The sequence below is a fragment of the Biomphalaria glabrata genome, chromosome 1 (assembly GCF_947242115.1).
Source record: "Biomphalaria glabrata chromosome 1, xgBioGlab47.1, whole genome shotgun sequence".
NCBI lineage: Eukaryota > Metazoa > Mollusca > Gastropoda > Planorbidae > Biomphalaria > Biomphalaria glabrata.
In genome coordinates, this window is record NC_074711.1 from 18,869,006 (window position 1) to 18,888,612 (window position 19,607).

The 19,607-nt window shown below is 36.0% G+C and overlaps 2 protein-coding genes and 1 non-coding gene across 3 annotated transcripts in view; 1 reads left to right on the plus strand and 2 right to left on the minus strand.

The window, feature by feature from the left end:
- The window catches only part of LOC106058134 (integral membrane protein GPR155-like), a 43,494-nt gene extending 41,664 nt beyond the window's left edge, over positions 1-1,830 (minus strand). The window contains exon 1 of the mRNA XM_056026500.1: positions 1,742-1,830. The gene's annotated coding sequence lies outside the window, so the exon portion shown is untranslated. The remainder of the gene's footprint in view (positions 1-1,741) is intronic.
- Positions 1,831-4,542: 2,712 nt separating this feature from the next.
- Trnak-uuu (transfer RNA lysine (anticodon UUU)) lies at positions 4,543-4,615 on the minus strand. The gene has a single exon. It is a non-coding gene; the product is annotated as a tRNA-Lys (tRNA).
- A 5,418-nt stretch (positions 4,616-10,033) lies between these two features.
- Positions 10,034-19,030, plus strand: LOC106058136 (pancreas transcription factor 1 subunit alpha-like). Its single transcript, XM_013215517.2, has 3 exons — positions 10,034-10,644; positions 12,401-12,586; positions 18,040-19,030. Exons 1-3 carry the CDS (start codon positions 10,188-10,190, stop codon positions 18,243-18,245), a joined length of 849 nt encoding a protein of 282 aa, XP_013070971.2. The 5' UTR covers positions 10,034-10,187; the 3' UTR covers positions 18,246-19,030.
- The last annotated feature ends 577 nt before the right edge of the window (positions 19,031-19,607 follow it).

Here is a 19,607-nt window from a genome sequence, read left to right on the forward strand (position 1 = left end):
CACACTCTAAAATCTGTGAGCGTAGCCAAAGGGGTTTTGAGTTTAAACTCCCCGCCAGCGGGGTTTGAAGCTAAAAAGTACATATTCAATTTTAAAAAAAGCAAATTAGACACTCTAAAATCTATGAGCGTAGCCAAAGGGGTTTTGAGTTTAAACCCCCCGCCAGCCGGGTTTGAAGCTAAAAAATACATCTTCAATGTAAAAATTAAAAGCAAATTACGCACTCAAAATGCTATCAGCGTTGCCAAAAGGGGTTTTGAGTTTAAATCCCCATTCAGAAGGGATTGATGCTAAAAAATACCTCTTCAAAATAAAAAAAAAAAGCAAACTACAAAAGCGTAGCCAAGCCAATTGGGGGTTTTGAGTTTAAACTTCTCTCCTCCAGATAGTTTTGAGTTTAAAATCCCCCTACAGAGCGTTTTGAGGTGGAAAACCTCTATCTTCAATATTATTCTAAAGCAAGGTACAGTTACCGAATTCCATGATAGTAGCTAAATTGGGTTTTGAATTTAAAATACCAGCAAATAATAATAAGTCCTGAGATTTTTTAGTTTAAAACCCCAACAGATGATTTTGACGATAAAACTTCCCTTTTCGATATAAAATCTAAAGCAAACTACTACAGGAAGAACATATTCTAGGACACAATAAACGTGTTCCAAAAGAATGAAGGGTTAGAATATAATAAAGATTATGTACACACACACAAACATATACAAATATTTTTTTCGCGGGAGGAGAAAAAAAATCCCCCCCCCCGAAAAAAAAATCCTGGCTACGCCCATGCTTCCTAGTCCAAACCTCCCGCAGAACGACGGGGGATGGGAGCGGGCAGGGTTTGCACCCGGGACCATCGATAAATCCAAACGACAGTCCAGCGCGAAAACCGCACGACCAGGCAGTCAGCTCGTTGGCCACACCGGGAAAATTCTAGTTAGACCCTACAAACTCATAGGATTTATATGTTAGGACAGACTATATAAATCTATATACTAAACAGGCTATGCAAACTATTAATTCAAATAACTAAGATCCTTAATTCTGGAACTAGGAATCACTTTAATAAAATATACACTGTACAATACAATGAAACAAGTTTTACTTTTGTCGTTCAAGTTCTCAACTACAACTGACTTTCCCCGTCCTTTCAAAACCTTTTTATCATCTACCTTATACTAGGCTCATACTATATTTGGAATCGATCAAAATCGCTCCTTTTATGAAATTCACTTGCCCGCTTCTGTTCCAAAAAAGCATCCTAGTTCCAAGAACTCGTCGACTTTGCTCTGCAGACGCTTGCAGAAATCTAAAAATAAACTTGATGTAACAGCTGCTCTATACTACGTTACAGTATTTTAGCAGAATGATAAATGTAGTTTACATAATTTAGAAATTAATTGTGTGTACGGACGGTAAAAGTGTCAATTAAAAACAATATAATGTACAAAAAAAATATCATTTCAATTATGCAAGTCCTATGATATTTTTAACAGATTATGTGATTTTATATCTTTTTCTGTAAGACTTTAAAACAAAGCCAATAGAAATCAAAGCCTACATGTTCTAGATTTATCGATTCTTGAATATTAAATCTTTGTCTGTTTTGTTGCTATCCATGTCAGACATTGCAGCAGGGGAAAGCCGGATTGATGCCACGAGTTTTCAGTCTCAAACCCAGAACTTTGAAATGAAAAAAAGTCTATCCCTACTTAAGAGTAAGAATATTTCGTTCATTACTAACCTATTTGCGTTTTCCAAATAGGGCCAGAAGAATAAGGTAATTTTTAGATTTAGTTTTTTTTTTCCAGAACCATTTGCCTGAAACCACAATCTAAGCACAGTATGGTAACTCACTATTGCGTAGCTCACAAAGATATTTCGGTGGCTATAGAAATATATAGTTGCCGTATAACAACAATAGAAAGTGAAGCCTCGTTGGAGAAAATGTATCTGTATAAGCCTCAAACACCAATCTGCTGTCTCTGCCTCTTAGTTGCCAACTTGGGTTTGGTGTAGTCGAAACCAAAATCATAGATGAAAGTCAAAAATAAAATGGATATTAGGAATATATATATATATATATATATATATATATATATATATATATATATAGTTCAAAACTATATTTAGCCTAATATACAAATAAAAAAACAAATAAATCTAGTATCTAGATAGACTAATGCACTGCCACCCTGCAATGATATATTGAACAAGACAGATCAAAATTCTTCATAATTTAAACTTTTTAAAATTACCAACCAGTAGTTTTTAATTTTATTTTTGTTTTTAGCACATTTCTTCATAACAAATTAGAAAAGTTTAATATCTATAAACTTTTTTTTAAAACGTGTGTGAAACTTTCTTAGCAAGAAATTCGAAGAGTTGACAGCGCCGACAGTCTATGACTCTTAACGATTTCGTTGCACGTTGCAAGGGCGAGGGAAGCTAAAGGTCAACTCGTGTAAATAGAGTCCCCACACAAAGCGTATAATCATCTAGAAACTGAAAACAAAGGTGCACCAAGTCTCTTGGTCTTGACAAGAGCACTAAGTGATGACATAATGGCTGAGATAGTAGACCAGAACTTGAGATGTCAATGGCCTGAGATCGCTTCACCAATTACTTCGAGCCGAATAGAAGTAGAACGCAAGGGAAAATACTCTATTTATTCTCGGACTCAATGCACAGTTACTGTTAGTCTCACAAGCCTGAGCAAACTCAGAGGAATGAAAAGGATTTGGGGGAGAGCAAGGTGGTGTTATAGCCCCAATGAATATAACTGTCTCCGGCAGGAGAAAGGGGGCGGGGAAGTAGCGGAGACAAAATGGCAGTTACTGACTCACGAGTCACATACTATTATACCGGTCTAGTGAGATACTATAGTGAGCGCAAACGGAGGAGACACAATGTTTAGGTGGGGAGAGCGGTGGTGAAAGAAAAAAACAAAGTGACTCGGGCTGGTTTCGCAACAAAAAGCAGAGCCTTTATTCTTGGTAGGAAAAAAAAAACTACTAACAAAAATGCCAAAATAAAACTCGGAAAGAATGACTTAGAAGTGTAATAACAGGCAACATTGGATGAGAGAAGAAAACTAGTCAAGTAAGAATTAGTCTTGGTCCCTTTTGAAATCACCCCAGCCCCACAACACAGCATGAGTTGGATTGTATTTTTTCGTGACTCAACTTTCATATTTTCTTCAGTTTGAGTGATTTGAGTTTTCGCATAAACAGGTGAAGAACCAAAACTACTGGAGCAAGCACATAAATAATTTAAAATGGCTTCACTAGGCCTGAAGAATAGGACGAAATAGTGCAGGAAATACAAAGAAGGAAAGAGTTAGGATCTAACGGTTATTGTTTTGTTTTCTGAGAGGGTTTGAGAAGAAGTCTTTCCCTATATTCAATTCTCTGCACAAAGTCTATTATGATCGTGAGTTCTAGAACCCCCCTGGAATTCGCATCGTTTTAATTCTAGTTTCTTTGTGAACTAAAATGATTTCAAAGTGATGCATTCTCAAGACAGTGTCGTAAAATGGGGCAGTAGAAAGTCGGCAAACAGTAGAGAACGATAATCTAGTATCTTAATTGTCGCAATTTTTAAGATTCATCACTCTAGAATCTATTATTATTGTTAGCTTAGATGCGCGTGCGGTTTACATTTAGGGTTTCGGGAATGGTCTAATCTTTCCGCTGTAGTCATTATGCAAGAGATTTTTATGAAAGGAAATTCATTTTCTGATGAAAGGTAAATGTGATTCTCTTAACGCTAAATGAGACACATTGTTGATGGCACAATACCGAGAACAATGTATAAAACTTTATTTTTAAACACGTAGTTTTCCTAAATTGGCTTTATTTATGAGCAAAATAAATGGTAAATTTGAACTTCAAAGATGAATGTTTAATTCTTTGCTTTGCTTTGTTTTTTAAACTTAGTTCTGTTCCAGTGGTACTCTAATAGCTAGTCTGTCTACAATGTTGGCCTATCTTTTCAGAACACCTTTTCACGTATGGGTGGAACTCGCTCGACACTGTTTTCAAGTCAAATATTAGACACATTAAGAACAACAAGAACATTAAGAACATTGTAGGAATGGAGAACAACAAGAACATTAGGAACATCAAGAACATTGAGAGCATCAAGAACATTAGGAGCATAAGATCTTTTGTGTACTATGTTAGCAGCTAGAAGGTTTTGTTAGGAGTGAAAGATACATGCAAATGTGATGACAGAACAAAACAGTTTTGACCATTTTCATGAACTGTTTAGTATGTGGTTATTGAATAGATTTTGTTGAATGGAATTTATCGTTTTATGTTTTATTCTTTAAATATCGTACAACTTTTTTCGTTTTATTTGACTTACTACAATCAAAATACTCAACAGAAAAAAAAAACACACCTTTTTTAAGATTTTTTTTTTACACACATTAATTTTATTATACGCACGAGCATATTGTATCAACTAGATTGTATCAACTATATTGTATCAACTAGAATCAAATTATAAAGACAACAAAATTTTAGTTAAAAAAATAATCCTCGCCCGATAAGGGACTTGAACCCTTGACCCTCAGATTAAAAGTCTGATGCTCTACCGACTGAGCTAACCGGGCTACTAATGCCAAGTGATCAATTAAATATTTGATTTTTACTTTAGTTGGTTAATTGTTCGTACAGCATAGCAAGAAACAAATCGATGTGCGATTTATGATACACTTTTCCAGTCCCTCATAGTTTTACAATACACTCCTACAAAGAAAAAGTTCACACCTGCTTCAGAAATTTTGTAAATATAAGGCATGGGCATATTGGATGCCACTGTTCAATGACATATTACCCTACAATCGTTTCCACACACTGTGATTATAATGAGCATCCAATTGAACCTGCACTCAAAATCATCAGGCGTATATAAAGTTTTTGTATTTTGTTTTGAAAACAGCTCAAACAGTTTTCTTCAAAATTTCAATGTGCATGCGTATTAGAGAGAAAAAAATCCTTAGCTTATTGGCCACATTGAGAAAACTCGAGGTCGACCGTTATATTGGTTTAATTTTTTTTTATAAATTAATTTTGGCTGTAAATAATTTATGAATGGAATTGGTTCGAATGATACTTGACAACGCTGTCTATCCACTTACGTCACACGGACTACTGCACTAGATTAAAACATTTCTTTGTAACCATGAGCCCAAACAAACATTTGCTCACCGTCTTATCCAGTATTAGCATTTGCACAAAGTAGAATCTACCTACACGGCTCTCTGCAATTCAAGGGTGAACAAGACCATGCTTTAGGCAATTCGTAGCGCTACAAACCAAACAGACCTCGTCAAATTTTACTAAACTATTATTATTTTGTGTTTATACAATAGTTATAGATATGTAACATATAAAACTATAAGTGTAACGGTTATGTAATAGAACCAAAACTATAATACTTGAATTTATTTCCAATAGTGAAAATAAAATAGTGGTAGAAAAATATTCGAGTGGACTTTGAAAGAGCAATTCAAATTTCTATTTTCAGCCATTGGTAAAGTGTAACTTGAAAGCGACGAATATTAATGAATTACTCAGTGCGATATTTTTAGTCATAGACTGAAGATATAATCCCTTAATATAGAAAATAGTAACATAGAATATTAAACTGTAAGAGGGTGAGTTCATAGTTTAGACCAGTGGCTCCCAATTTTTTTTGTCCCGTAGACCCCTTGCCATGTTTTCTGGTTTTCGGTAGACCCCCTGCTTAACTTGCATTTTTTTTTTTGCCAATTCATTGCCATTTTTTTTAAAACTTATTTCTAACTGTAGTGAGTTGAAGAGATTAGGGGGGGGGGGGGAGGTGAGTTTTTGGGTTTAGGCACATCGGCACAATTTAGGCCACGTCGTGTTGAAGAGATTAAAAGCAATTTAAAGCTACAAAAAATGTATAGGGATCTATTATTTTTTATTGATAAAATTCAAATTCAAACCAATTAAAATAACAACTAATATGTATTGCGCTGGAAATGTTTTTTTTCAGGATATTCATTTTTCATTGCTAAGGATATTATGTTTCATATAGGAATTTGTTGTTCTATAAAGTAGACATTCAAACATTAAATATTAATTAATAAATTAATTTGCCTTAAGTATCATTGTAAACGTTTTCGCGAAGAGTAGTCTCCAGTGTATCTCTTGATCTTTCACGTCTGGCTCAAATATTGGTTCCGCGGAACTATTTTTACTAACAGGAGAAGGGGCAAAAATGAGCCTAAACCAGTACGCTTCGAGCAGAAAGGGCTCATTAGTCTTGGCTTGCCACCCACCTAGTTGATGGAAAACTGAATTCAAACCTCTGCTGCCTTGCAGCTAAACTCTAACATGAGAAAGGCTTCGTGGGTTAACCCTCAGGAAAAATATGGAGCCGGAGACCCTTATGCAGTTTGCAGCACACAACGCTACACCCTGTCAAAGCCTATGACGCCGCTGATTCTAAACTATATAAAAGTCGTTTGCAAAGAATTACATAGAAGCTTTTAATTTTGTAATTCATGCCACCGATGTGCCCTTGCACTGTATTGTTGCTTAATGAAATTGTTTTAATAACATCAGATGTAGGTTTTTTTGTTTGAATAGCAGGATAAATATTAAAATGATTAATTAAGGTACAAATCATATATTAATGTGTGAAAGAATTATATTAATGGGATGTAAAATATATAGTCACGACCTGCTTAAATGATATCTATTATCGTAGACCCCCGTGGACATCTCATAGACCCCCAATTTAATTTTTTACTTTCGTGGACCCCTTGGAAGTCTTCGTAGACCCCAGAGGGTCTATATAGATTATAGACTATAGACTAATTTGGGAATCACTGGTTTAGACACATTTAATAAAGAATATTTTCTCATGCTTGATGTACATGGTTTAAAAATTTTTTATTTGGATGACTCCCCTCACCTTTTACCTTTCTGTAGCAACCTCCCAAAATGTAGTCGACAAATGTATCAACTCTCAATAGAGTTTGCCCTGGTAAATGAATCATTTCTTTTTGGATTGATATCTCCTTATCTAATAAACTACAGTCGTTCATCCTTACGAGAAGATAATTATATTCTAAGCGTATCCATGTGTCAATCTAGTCGTGCTTGTTGATTACAGACTTAAACTCTGCTAAGTCCTTATTTTTTCTTGGCTGATTCAGGCTACCCGTTCCATGCTCTAATAGTACTAATGAAGAAGGAGCTCACGAAACTGTATGAAATTGTCCTAGCATATGGAATAAGAAATGTGTCTTTATCTTTTTAGTATTTTATGAAGCTTTGTATTTGTGTTTGTTTACCTTGTGGCTTTTTACTTTGTTACAAAATCCACTCTTTACCCTAGAGATTTTTTGCAAAATTTGGTGTAGATGAAGCGAAGAAATGTATCACTAATGACAATGAATACCTAGCATAAAAAATGCTGTCCTGCTTAAATGTTCCTTGATTTCATGATTGTATATTGTCTAAAGGGTTGCTACGTCGCAGTTAGTGTTGAGGCTTTCTATAAGGAATAATCTCGGGCTTGGTCACCTGGTAGTTATTTTGAAACTTTGTAATACTGAGAAATTTAAGCATAACACTTGAAATTCGAGCGCACTTGACACGATAAGTTCTGACTGCAGGACGTGTTTGCGAAGCCATTTTGGTGCAAAATGTTTTAACAAAAATCATATTTGTTCATTTTATTAAGTCTTTAAAAAAGAATAATACATTACTATTTTTATATGTGTGTTTGTGTTCAAACTTTTATTTTGTGTAAAGAACAAAGGTAATTTTTTTTAGACAATGACATTTGGAATATAAATTTGTTGTGTAATTAGTGTTTTGTCATTAACTTTATAATATTGTGTGAGCTTTAATATTCTCCATAAACAAAATAAAACCATGATATAATTTCAATACCGTGGTTTGAGGTGTTTGGATGTTCCTTCAGAATTGAAGATGATTACATGTTTACCCAAACCACCTGCAGGTGATGGAGACTGGCTGGGTTCGAACCCGGGACCATCTAGGTGACAGTCCCGAGTACTACACGACTAGGTAGCCATCCATAGTTCGCAATTCATGAAAAATTTTTACAAACTTTTTTTTCTTGAGTGAGTATAATAAAATAAATATTTATTATAAAAAAATTCATATGTTTCATAAATTATCATCAGAACCTCTAGTGCCAAAACAGCCCGCACCAAAACATCGCGCACCCCTTGCTTTTGCCCTGTAAACTAACATAAACGTGAGGCCAAAGAAGATCCTTCATCCACCCACCTAGTCCTGCCTCGTTGTTTAGGATGATGACAACAACAAATTATGCACACGCTTTTTTACCAACATCTATCAACATAAACGTTTTCAAATGTTTGTTTCCCATGACGCTAATCTAAATATTCTAAACACATTTCAACGTGCAGAAACTTTCTTTCACAAGTTACTTGCGCACAATACATGCCTAGTTGCAGAATACATTAGACATCTTTAAACTTCTAGAGCAGCAAAGATCACGGTAACAAAATCATCTTCAGCAGGACAGTCAGGGGATGGCAGTAGGCAAGGTTTGAACTCTGGACCATCGTTTCGAAGCGCATATCACACGATTAGGCAGCCATTCACATTGAATAATATGCTGAAAAGAAACTCATTCCTCATTTTCTTTTCTTAGTTCTTAACAAAGATACAGTATAGAAGATTGAAAACGGGAAATAGACTTGGAATAGAACCAATCTCAATGGCAACCTTGGGTCTGCAGCAACAGTTGAGTCCAGTAACCCGGGTAGAACAAACAAGTCCAGTAACCCGGGTAGAACAAACAAGTCCAGTAACCCGGTTAGAACAAACAAGTAAATAAGTCTAGAAGAGGGAGCTCTCTTCTCATAAATACCCCCCCCCCCCACACCGACACACACGCCAAAGAAAAAAAAAAAAAAGATTTCCACGATTCTCTTTCTTTTGATTTGTTTTAAATGTACCAAATGAAATTTAAAAATTGTGCTGCTACTATTGAAGGGTGGTCACTCTACTTTCTAAAAAAGGCGATATTTTAAAAACGTACTGTTTATTAATATTAGTATTTTAAAACAAAAAGGCGTTCTTCTTTCTTTTCTCTTTTTTTTTATTGTCTTCCCCCCTTTCTTTTTTTCCCCAGAGGGGTAAATTGTTGGAAACTCCGCCTTAACGGTCACATTTCCTCCAATCAGAACGTCAAGAAGAAATCGATTGTTTCTCATGTTGAACAGTGTTGAAGCGAGACGCGCTATTGGTCGACTCCTCAGAGTCCGAGCACGTGTTTCTCTTATTGACATGTGACGGCACGACGTCTTTGGCGGGCGGTGGCCAAAAAAAAAAATGAAGTTATAAAAGTCTCCCGAGCTTGGCACGAACCGGAAATAACGGATGCTCAGTGCTGGCATCGCGCCGTTAGTGACGGAAGATGATGTCAAATCTAATTATCCGGTTTTAATATGATTTGCAGGTTCCTTGGAGGATTCCAACAATAGAGGTGATTGCTGAGTTTGAAAGCTAAGCAGGCAAGACGCTCCGTAAACTGCTTCGCTTGTTGTGCTTGATTTCATTTCTATTTAACGATTGCGCAATCGGAGGTGCGGGCGATAATTGAACCTTTGATGTCAAGACGGACTTAACGTTTCATTGGCTTCAAAGACAGACCTGTTGTGTTTGTTGTGTAGTCTAAGGAGTTAATCCATCGCTTCTATCTCTGACTCGTGTCTGGAAACATAAAATCAATATCGCACAATTAAAGAAGAAACATTCTACAGATTTACCTTTGAATGAAATAGCTTTTGAGTTATTGATGCTTTAGTCACGGAATTTAGATTATATACGATTAAAGACTTGATTTCTATCTTTTCTGGATTGTTCATAACTATTGCCTTAATTGTATGCATACTAATTAAGTGCGATTCAAAGATAATTAATAATTACGAAGAAAATATTTGGAAGTTCTCTTTGAAAACAGACGATTTCACCTAAAAATAGAATAATTTTAGTATTTTGATAAATAACTGTGATCTAGAAAAACAACATAAATTCCAAACTTTGTAACAAGACTAAATGATACAGGCTGGTCATATATGTATACAAGCTCGTATGTACTACACATATCAATAAGCAACAGAGACAACTAAGCATCCTCTTTGAATGTGTCAGCTGCTGTCGGCATCCCCACAAAGCTCAACAATGAACGCGCACGGACTGACCTTTCAGCACCTCCATCACGAACACTTCCACCAGATCCACCACCATCACCCGCACAACATGATCCAAGAGCACCCGCAGACACAGCAGTTGCCCCTGCAGTATTACCACGAGCTCCAGCATCAGCTTCAGGAAGAGCAGACGCACCCCCACCAGCTGTACACCAGCTTCAGGCTCAGCTACGGCTACTCCCCGCTGCACTCGCCTTCGTCACCTTCCTCGGGCACCATCCTCCAGAGCCCGTCCTCGGATGAGATGCCGGACTATCCCCCGGGGTACAACTGTTTAAAGGCTTCCAGGAGAAGGAAGAGGAAATGCCAGCAGCAGCAGGTGCAGCAAAGACAGGCCGCGAACATGAGAGAAAGAAAACGTATGCAGTCGATCAATGATGCTTTTGAAGGTACGTCACAAATACAGTGTACACAATTAGAAGCAGGAATAAGCATTCAGTTCACAAACTGGATTCTATTTTCTACTTTATATCCATAGTTTGTCCTTTCCTTTTGATAAATAGTAGAATAGTAATGAGAAATACCTAGTTTCTCAGGTAATGAGAAATACCTGATCTAATCAGATATTTTTAATCTTTCGGTGTTGGGGATTCACAAAACATTTGTAAACACTATAATCTACCCTTTGTTAACATTTTGGTTTGAAAAAGCCGGTCTACATTCTTTAAGCAATTAAAATACAGAAGCATTGAAAAAGACAAGCAAGTGATATGGGAATGTAGGCACTGGTATAGATCAAATAGAACCTCAATGAAACAAACGTCAGCAATTGAAAAGACTGGGGGAGATGTTGAAATAAAATAATGAATGTCAAGCACACCAAATTGCACGATCATTGTTAAAACTAAATGACTCAAGATTAGCACTTCCTACCAACTCAGCTTTATTACCGCTAGTTAATAACCAGTTGTTGTTATTTTAATGTTTATAGTTACGCCATTGTCACATTTGTAACCTCTCTCTCTACGTCTTCCATATTGTTATTACTTCGTGTTATGGAATAAAGTGTGTACAAATAGGATTCTGAAGTGCTTAAAAGTGTACACACATATATCTTTTAAAAATACATAGCTTAACATCCTATATTCTGTACATCCGATACAACAATAGACAAGCTTTTTATAGAAATCTTCTATATTGGAATATCTCTAATCTTCTAATTCAAGATTTTGTTTTGATAATTAAACAAGAAACTATAGTTAACAATTGAAGTCAAGAATAAATTCTTGTTAATGCAATAGATTTAATAAATGTGATAAAAACAACAACCACCTGCTACTGTCAATTAAAAACAAACTTTAGTACCAATTGTGACCCAATTATTCACAAGTGAATCGCTGCGGCTTATTTGGAGGATTTTCGTAACTAGAAGCAAGTCTACAAATGACATGCTCTTTGGTGTATCCGGTGTAGAGAATGCAAAAGTATTGATGAGCTCTGTATTGAAAATAAAAGGGGCATAGAACTTTTTTGGTGACTTTTTAGCATTGCAGAATCAAACTTTTAAGCTATCCCATTGTAGTACACTCTGATTTTTAATTCTTAATCACCTTTCTGTATGCGCCCTTAACATTTTTTTAAAAATTTAGTTAAAAATCGCACTCTATCTATTTTTTAAACTATTTTTTTCTGTATAGTTGCCATTATATCGTTCCCACATTTCTCTGCATCGTTTTATCTCTTTTTCATTTGTTACTGCATTTTATTGCTTAAAATATCTTTTTTTTTTCAAGTGCAATCGGTATCATGATGGTCATAATGTAAACAAAAAGCAGCTAACTGAAGTATAAAAATCCTATTCGCAATGTATAGAATATCTCCTGAATCTAGAATAGTAGTAAGATAAAACACGTCAATTTCTCTAAAAAAAATATTTTTGTCTAAGCACATTTATTACAGTTATATTTTTTTTTTTCATAGATATGCTTTAATCGTTGTAAGATTATTTTTCAGCATTATATGTCGTATTCATCTAGTCATTAAGAAACTTATAGGAAAAAAAAACTCAGTATTATACAAGCATTAACTAGTGCAATTGCTCTATTGTAAAGGCTTGTTTTAGTAAGCCTATTAAATAAACAAAGTCCATCTTTAAAAAAAAAATGGATATGTTCTCTACTACATCCCACTGTCCACTTTGTCCAGGTTTACGGTCTCACATTCCAACATTGCCTTACGAGAAGAGGTTGAGCAAAGTGGACACACTCAGACTGGCCATCGGCTATATAGGTTTCTTGTCCGAGATTGTCCAGTCAGACGTGAGCAGTAAGGAGAGTGTACATACTCACGTGCACGAGCAGCCCAAGAAGGTCATTATCTACTGTCATGCTGGTCAGTGACTTTTTTTTTTCAAAATATTTGCTTGTTTGTTTACATTAATGTCATATGTCATTAAGGGTATTTACAAACAAGGAATTGAAATGATGACCGGTTTGGTCAATAAATACATTGCCAAAAGAATTACATTGATAGGTTTCCATTCTTCATCGATATCACGGAACCGTTGGAACGTTTCTCTGTAATGAGTATTTATTATCATTTTTCTAATCTATTTAATGACGATGTCACTGATTAGTTTAAAACACGAGAAAAAGTCGCAAATTCTTATGAATTTTAAAGAAAATACTTTTAATTAACTAAAATCTTCTTTTTTTAAAAAAATTTTCAACACCCACAAAATAGTCTCTGTGATAAACGTCATAGCAAAAAAAAAATGCTATTAACTTTGAAAATGACAGAGTTGAAACAAGAGTCATCTAAAAAATCTCTAATAATCAGATCAATACAATGACCAGTCACTGACTGACCACTTCAGAAAAAAAAGTCATTAGTTTTAAAACAAATTCAAGATCCCGCCTGCTACTTGTATTGACGCTCACAAAATAAAGCGTTTTTTTTTTCTGGCCTTCGGTCAGTTTGAAGACCAAGCAATATCCAGGAGTTGTTGAGGAAGTTGAAGTCTTTGTGAGATGTGAAGGGGTCAGTGAGAAAGTGGAGGTCAGTCATGAACTGACCCGCTGAAAAAGACAACAACATTAATTAATATCATTCTCTGACCAATCGAAACAGTTTTGAATTAAATTGGTACTGATAGTGAAAGAACTAATACTATAAATAGTAAAAGTATAAATAGTGAAAGTACTGTTATGACCCTATTGGCGGCACAAAAGGGTTAACTATAGGCTCAGCTGACACACACGTGAATCATTCAGGTCAGTGGGGCCATGGACAAGGGACAGTAGTACGAATACACGATTACACGCAAATATGACCAATGTTATGGTCATGTGATTGAAAGCCTGCGTGTACGAGAGACAGTGTGTAGGAAAGCGGCAGTTCAAGACCGGAGAGCGTCGAGACCGGGACTGTTAGTCGGCTATGAAGTCGGTCCTGGTCGAGTCCTCATGTGTTGATGTACAAGTCCAGAAAGAGAGACAGTAGAGTTTTGTACGGTGATGTACAGAGTGACATTTTATTTGTTGATGTGTTTGATGCCAATTGTCTAGTATTGGCTGTTATCTACTTAATCACTCATTATTAAAGTACCAGATTATTGTGGAGCTCTTGTTGTCAGGTTCTTGATGTGTTGATGTGTTGTGTTGAGTTTTAGCAGTGTTTACGGAAGGCCTGAGTAGGAAGAGAGAATCGTAACAGTACTGATAATGAGACAACTGACACTGAATGTATTGATATTAAAGAATCTATTGTGAACGTAATATGTTTAATTTATCCTAAAGTAGAAGAACTCCGATTTAAAGACTAACAATCCATTTGATTATTATCCAGAAACATCCTACTTCTTAATAGTATTTGCTGAAAAAAACAACAACAACAACACCGTGGGCTCTATTGGTAGTTGGCACCCTAGAGGGTCGCCCACTTCTCCCATGCCTTAAAGCGCCCCTGAATCAGAGCGCTAGACGTGAATTCTGTGATAGGTACATTTACAAATACATTTCTTCTCTGATATTTAGTGTTTTTTTTAAAGACATAATTGAGTTTTCATTTTAGACAAGAAGTAAAGAGTTTGTAGAATGAACTCGATCCATTAATTTCTAAACATATCACTAAGTATGAACAATTAATATACTTGAATAAAGTTGAATATCTATTTACACATCGTTAAACTATACAGTATGAAAATTAATAGCTCCAACTTTGGTTTCCACTATTTTTCTCTATTTATCCATGTTTGTGTATATCCTAATGAAATAGCAATTGAACTTATCCTTATATTGTCTGCATAAAAACACATCAATTTACGCAAAAAATACATCTACAGTATTGGTTCTTATATTAAAATTGTATAGATTTTAAAAAGTTTATTGTATTTGACATACAGTTAACTCAAGCAAGACCACCACATAATAAACATCAACAATATTAGCAAGATTTTTTTTTTAAATTTGTTCGGCGTATAAACGTAGAATTGTACTTTACAGAATTCTGTTATCGAAGCGTTCTGTCGAGTCCCTATTGTGCACTTTAAACCTGACAACAATGTCAGACAACACGTGTTAAATAACGGCCAGATTTCCGCGGCACGCCGTTCTAAACTGCAAATAAATGCTTTGTTCATTTCGTTGTTTAAGTTTGAGATTAAGCACTGCGGTTAATCCATGAATTTTGATAATATCCCAGCACATAAAGAAAGGTAATGGCTTAAACATGAAAGGAGTGAACCAAAGGCGCCTAAGAACAATGGCTGGCCATAAAACCGCGGGCACTCTTTTGTTTTCTCGTAATTTTCATCTGCTGAAAATCTAACGATAAAACCGAAAAAAAAATTAGTAAAATGAAATTCGTTGATTTACCGCCCTTGGTTTTGGCTACCTAACAGAGCCTCTCATGTGGAAAGATGAAATTTCTGACGAAACAAACCGCGGAAGAAAGTTTGGTGATACACATCGGGTACTTCCAAGAGATTCGATACAGCCGGATGACTTGGAGAGTAGGCGCATAAAAAAAAGGGGGATATTCTATTAAAAAAAAAAAATAAAAAAAATAGGATAGTCCCGCCCAGGTGGCCAACGTCAGACAGAATACAAATTGCCCAACAAGAACCACGAAACAATAAATGCAGTTTCCGGTTACAAAGAGACATTTTCTGTTTATGAATTCAAATTTTCTGGTTCTGAGTCTGTAGTCTGTCTCTGCAGAGCAAGTGCACACACTATTTGTTGGCAGATATTTGAAAAGGACTATTAACCCTCCAAACACCACATTGTGAGAGAGATTTGTAAAGAATAAAACACAGGGTTTTCCTCGGTTCCATTAGAGTTAACAAAGACAATGAACTACAGATGCAAGAAGAAAAAACAATAAATGTTTAAGCCATTTTAGACACTTACTATGTGAAGAGAAAGGATAAAAGGTCAAATCATTATAAAGATGACATCAAGTAAATCTTAGTGAATGTATTTTAATTAAGATTAAACTGTGAAACACATAATTATATGAAAGTAATCTGGATAAAATGGTGTTTTAAATGAATTAAAACAAAATCCCAACAAGAAAAAACATGTTTAAAAGTCTTATATTAAGTGCGATTGTATCAATTAGTTTGGATCAGTCACGTGATTAAATGTGTAATAGATCTACACTAGCAATTATACATCTGTGCGATTAAAAATATTTTTACCAATCAATTTTGTTAAGCGTTATGTCATGCTTTTAACTTTCTTATTGCTCTATGATACTACCACTTGTCTGGAACAGTATGGAAAAAGGGGAAAAAGTAACTGTGATCGCTTTTCAAATGCATTAAAAAAACTTGTTTACTCAGGCCGTAAGCCGCTTCAAGGGGACTAATTCAACTTTTATCACCATATCTGCCAAGTACGATTTCTTTCCCTTGTTTGATACTTGACGAAATAATTAACTACCAATAACTAATTGTTTAATCAAGTTTGCCATGTAGAAGAAATAATAGTTCAAATTTTCAACTTGATCCGAGATTGGGTGTGGTAGAAATAACATACCGGTATACAAACGTTTTATCACACAGACAGACAGACGGACATAGTGAATTGAATCTCGTTAAAAGACTCGTACTAAAGAAGTACAAACAAATCAAGTTGATCAAACAAACAGAAAGTATTACAAACTCACCAACATTTTAGGAATAAACAAACTTTTTTTTTTTTAAGTTGATTTTTTTTTAATGAACGTTGTGTAAATGTAAAAATGTAAATATCCTTAGTTTGACCACTAAGTTTGACAAGCACCCAATAATGTCTTATGATATGTCAGAGTGTAAAGCCCTGAGTCTGCATAAAGAACATAAATAAAAAAAAGAAGCTTGAGTCTACAAGATTGAGAGATTTGAACAAGATGTCCCTTCCTTCGTTTATACTTTAACAATAGCTGAAACTGAGAGGCTACCAGTAACGGCACAAACTAGGCGCCATGTACGTCCAAGATGTCTTCAGTTGCCCTCATAAGGACAACCTTCACCACTTATACCCCTTCCCCGCCCCGCCCCCCAGGGGACTCCATTGTTAAATTTAAAGTCAACTATTTGAAAACATAAGATATAAGGTGTTTCTATGCTAGAGCTTAAGGCTCGCTAACACCGCGCCCCGTGCGGGGTGGGGGAGGGGGGCACAGACGCCTCATAGCCTCAATATGACACTATGTCAACTTGCAATCCTCGTCAGGGGAACAATACAGATCCGGCTTTTGTTGTCTGGGGACACGGGCAGACAACCGCTACCAGTTGTTTTTTTTGTGAAAACTATCAACATCTTAGTCCGAATCAAACACGTAGTGTTAAACCCTCCTTCCTTTCTTTTAACAAGCGCCCTATCCCCCTACATTGGTAGTGTACATAATAAATATGAGCCCCCCAGGTTTGTGTATGTGTGTTTGTGTCTATTCATAAGGTGTTGCTATCCTATTGTTGGCCAATCGCCGCGACTCTTCAACGTGCCAAATAGTGGGCACAGTGGCACGTTCAGCTCATTATAATATCTCAGAGAGATTGTGTCTATCTTCGCGAGGGTACTGCTCCAAGCCCAGGTTAAGACACGAGCTGGATGGACCGTGAGGCAGTCAATGCGAAAGGACAGGATGTGGTCAGCAATTAGACTCACACCATGCCGGCTCAGTTGTACAGGTATCCCCTCTAGCGCATGTAGCACAACATGCCGGCTCAGTTGTACAGGTATCCGATTGACTCTGTAACACAACAGACAGTATTCTTTCTTGTTGGTTTTAAGGAACAAAAGTATTTTAGAAAAGAACGAAACATTCTAAATCCGTTTTTAAAGTTAAAATATGCAAAGTGTGTGCACATGAGCTACTTGATCTAGATATACATATAGATCATCCATCTTGATACGATGATCACTTTTATCATCCCAGGGGCTGTAGGCTTTGCATTGCAATTTTGCATGTTAGCTTACTGGGCACGCTTTTCCAAGTGGAGCTTGTGTGTGGCCTAGGTTTTCTTCTCTGGCACTTTTCTTCTGCCAAGACTGTTTTCTTGTGCTCGGCGGCACCAATTTTCACAGCACGTGGCCATGATGCTCTATCGTTTGTTTCTGTCTGTGTTGAAGGCTCTAAGGAAGGCCTTGAGAGGGTCCAAGACGCGCTTTCTTTGGTCTATACCAATGTAGGACATTTTAATTCGAAAGACTTTTGTCAAAACTTTTTTAAAAGTTTGAAATGGAAACGGGAGTGCTCTGTGCTGAAGAAACAAAACAAATTTAAAAAAACCTATCATGCCTTTTTAAAATCCACATTTTTATTGTATTTACCTTTACGTTTCTTTGGTTTGACAGGCCCTAATGAAGACTTTGATCTTTACGGACCACCGCCATTGACCGGACACTCGTTGTCATGGAGGGATCTCAAACATCCGAGTCTAGGCCCTCGACACACCATGGTAGCCAAAATCTGGACACCTGAAGACCCAAGATCTCACAAGCTTCAAGACGCTGATTGCTCTGGAATGTTACACTCAACGGTGGACTCAACAGATTTATAACATTTGATCAGTGTTACCTACTTTATGACAGAAGATTCACAAAGTTTATAATATCCATTAGACCAAATATCTGAATCTTTGCTTAACAGATTATTATTATTATATTGAGTACATTGCCAAAAGCGTACGCACATCGCTTATAAACTCGACTTAGTAAAATTTTAAGGAAGGATGAAAAAAAGGTGAAATACTTTTTAACATAAAATAGATGATCTTTTTTATTTTATTTTATCAATAATAAGATTACAGTTGCAATTATTTACTAGGCTACAAATAAACATTTGTCCGGACTCAAACAACTGGCATAGCTAACACTACAATTAAACATTTTGTGTGACTTCAATGTTCATTTAATATTTACATTTTGATGAGGAAAATCTACTATTCTTATTTATTTCAAGCGACAAACATGTTTTTCCATAAAAAACATTTCTTCTACATTTGGGGTGCATGTGGTGCGGGGGGGGGGGGGGAAATGATAAGTGACACATTTTTCAATAAAGACAAATTTTAGTTTCATCAATTTACAAAGTATTACATTTTTCAGTTGAATACTTTAACAGTCGCACACATACGTTATTGTACATAACTAATGTATATATTGAGATTCAATTGTTATATTCAATGTTATTTATGTATATTTTCAGACCCATTTTTTCTTTGAAACTGTTGTTTCTGAGAAAGAATGGTCATGAATATGTTGCTGAAATGATTCCATACTATGTGATGTTATTTGTGCAATGCTTTACTGCGGTCAACTTGGTCACTATACAATGATAATAAATAATGTCATTGGTAAAGAAAAAAAACTGTTGTTGTTATATATTTTTTTTTAAAAGTTAGATTATTTTATTTTACGGTATGGGTGTCAGGGAAAGATTTTGAAGTTGCCCCAAGGCGCAAGTATTTCTGGCTTCATGCTACGCTCCCAATGTATCCCCCCCCTTTCCCCTCATTCTTTTCTTTTAAAACTGTTCCCTTCACATGGTGAGCACTACGTCGTTCTTGAATTCTGTCCTTGCATGTGAGCAGAGTGGCTGTTGTCCAGGCCAAGAGAGCCTCCCCACCCCGTGTTCCCATCGATAACCAATACTTGTGCTGGGCCCCCGTCTTAGTGTAAACACCCAGAGCCTTAGACAGAGAAATCACTTGCTGTTTCTCCCACGGCCATCGGATCGATAGACAGTGATTTTTACAGACTCTAGAGGGGACATTACTGTCGGAGATTCCACAAGGAAATTTCTCGTCTGTGGATAATCTCTGAGCTGTAATTAAAAACTACAAATGATTTTCTAATGGAAGAAAACCTGTTATAATCGTTTCCGACCCCAACCTTTCCTTTCTCAGTTGCTTTAATAATAG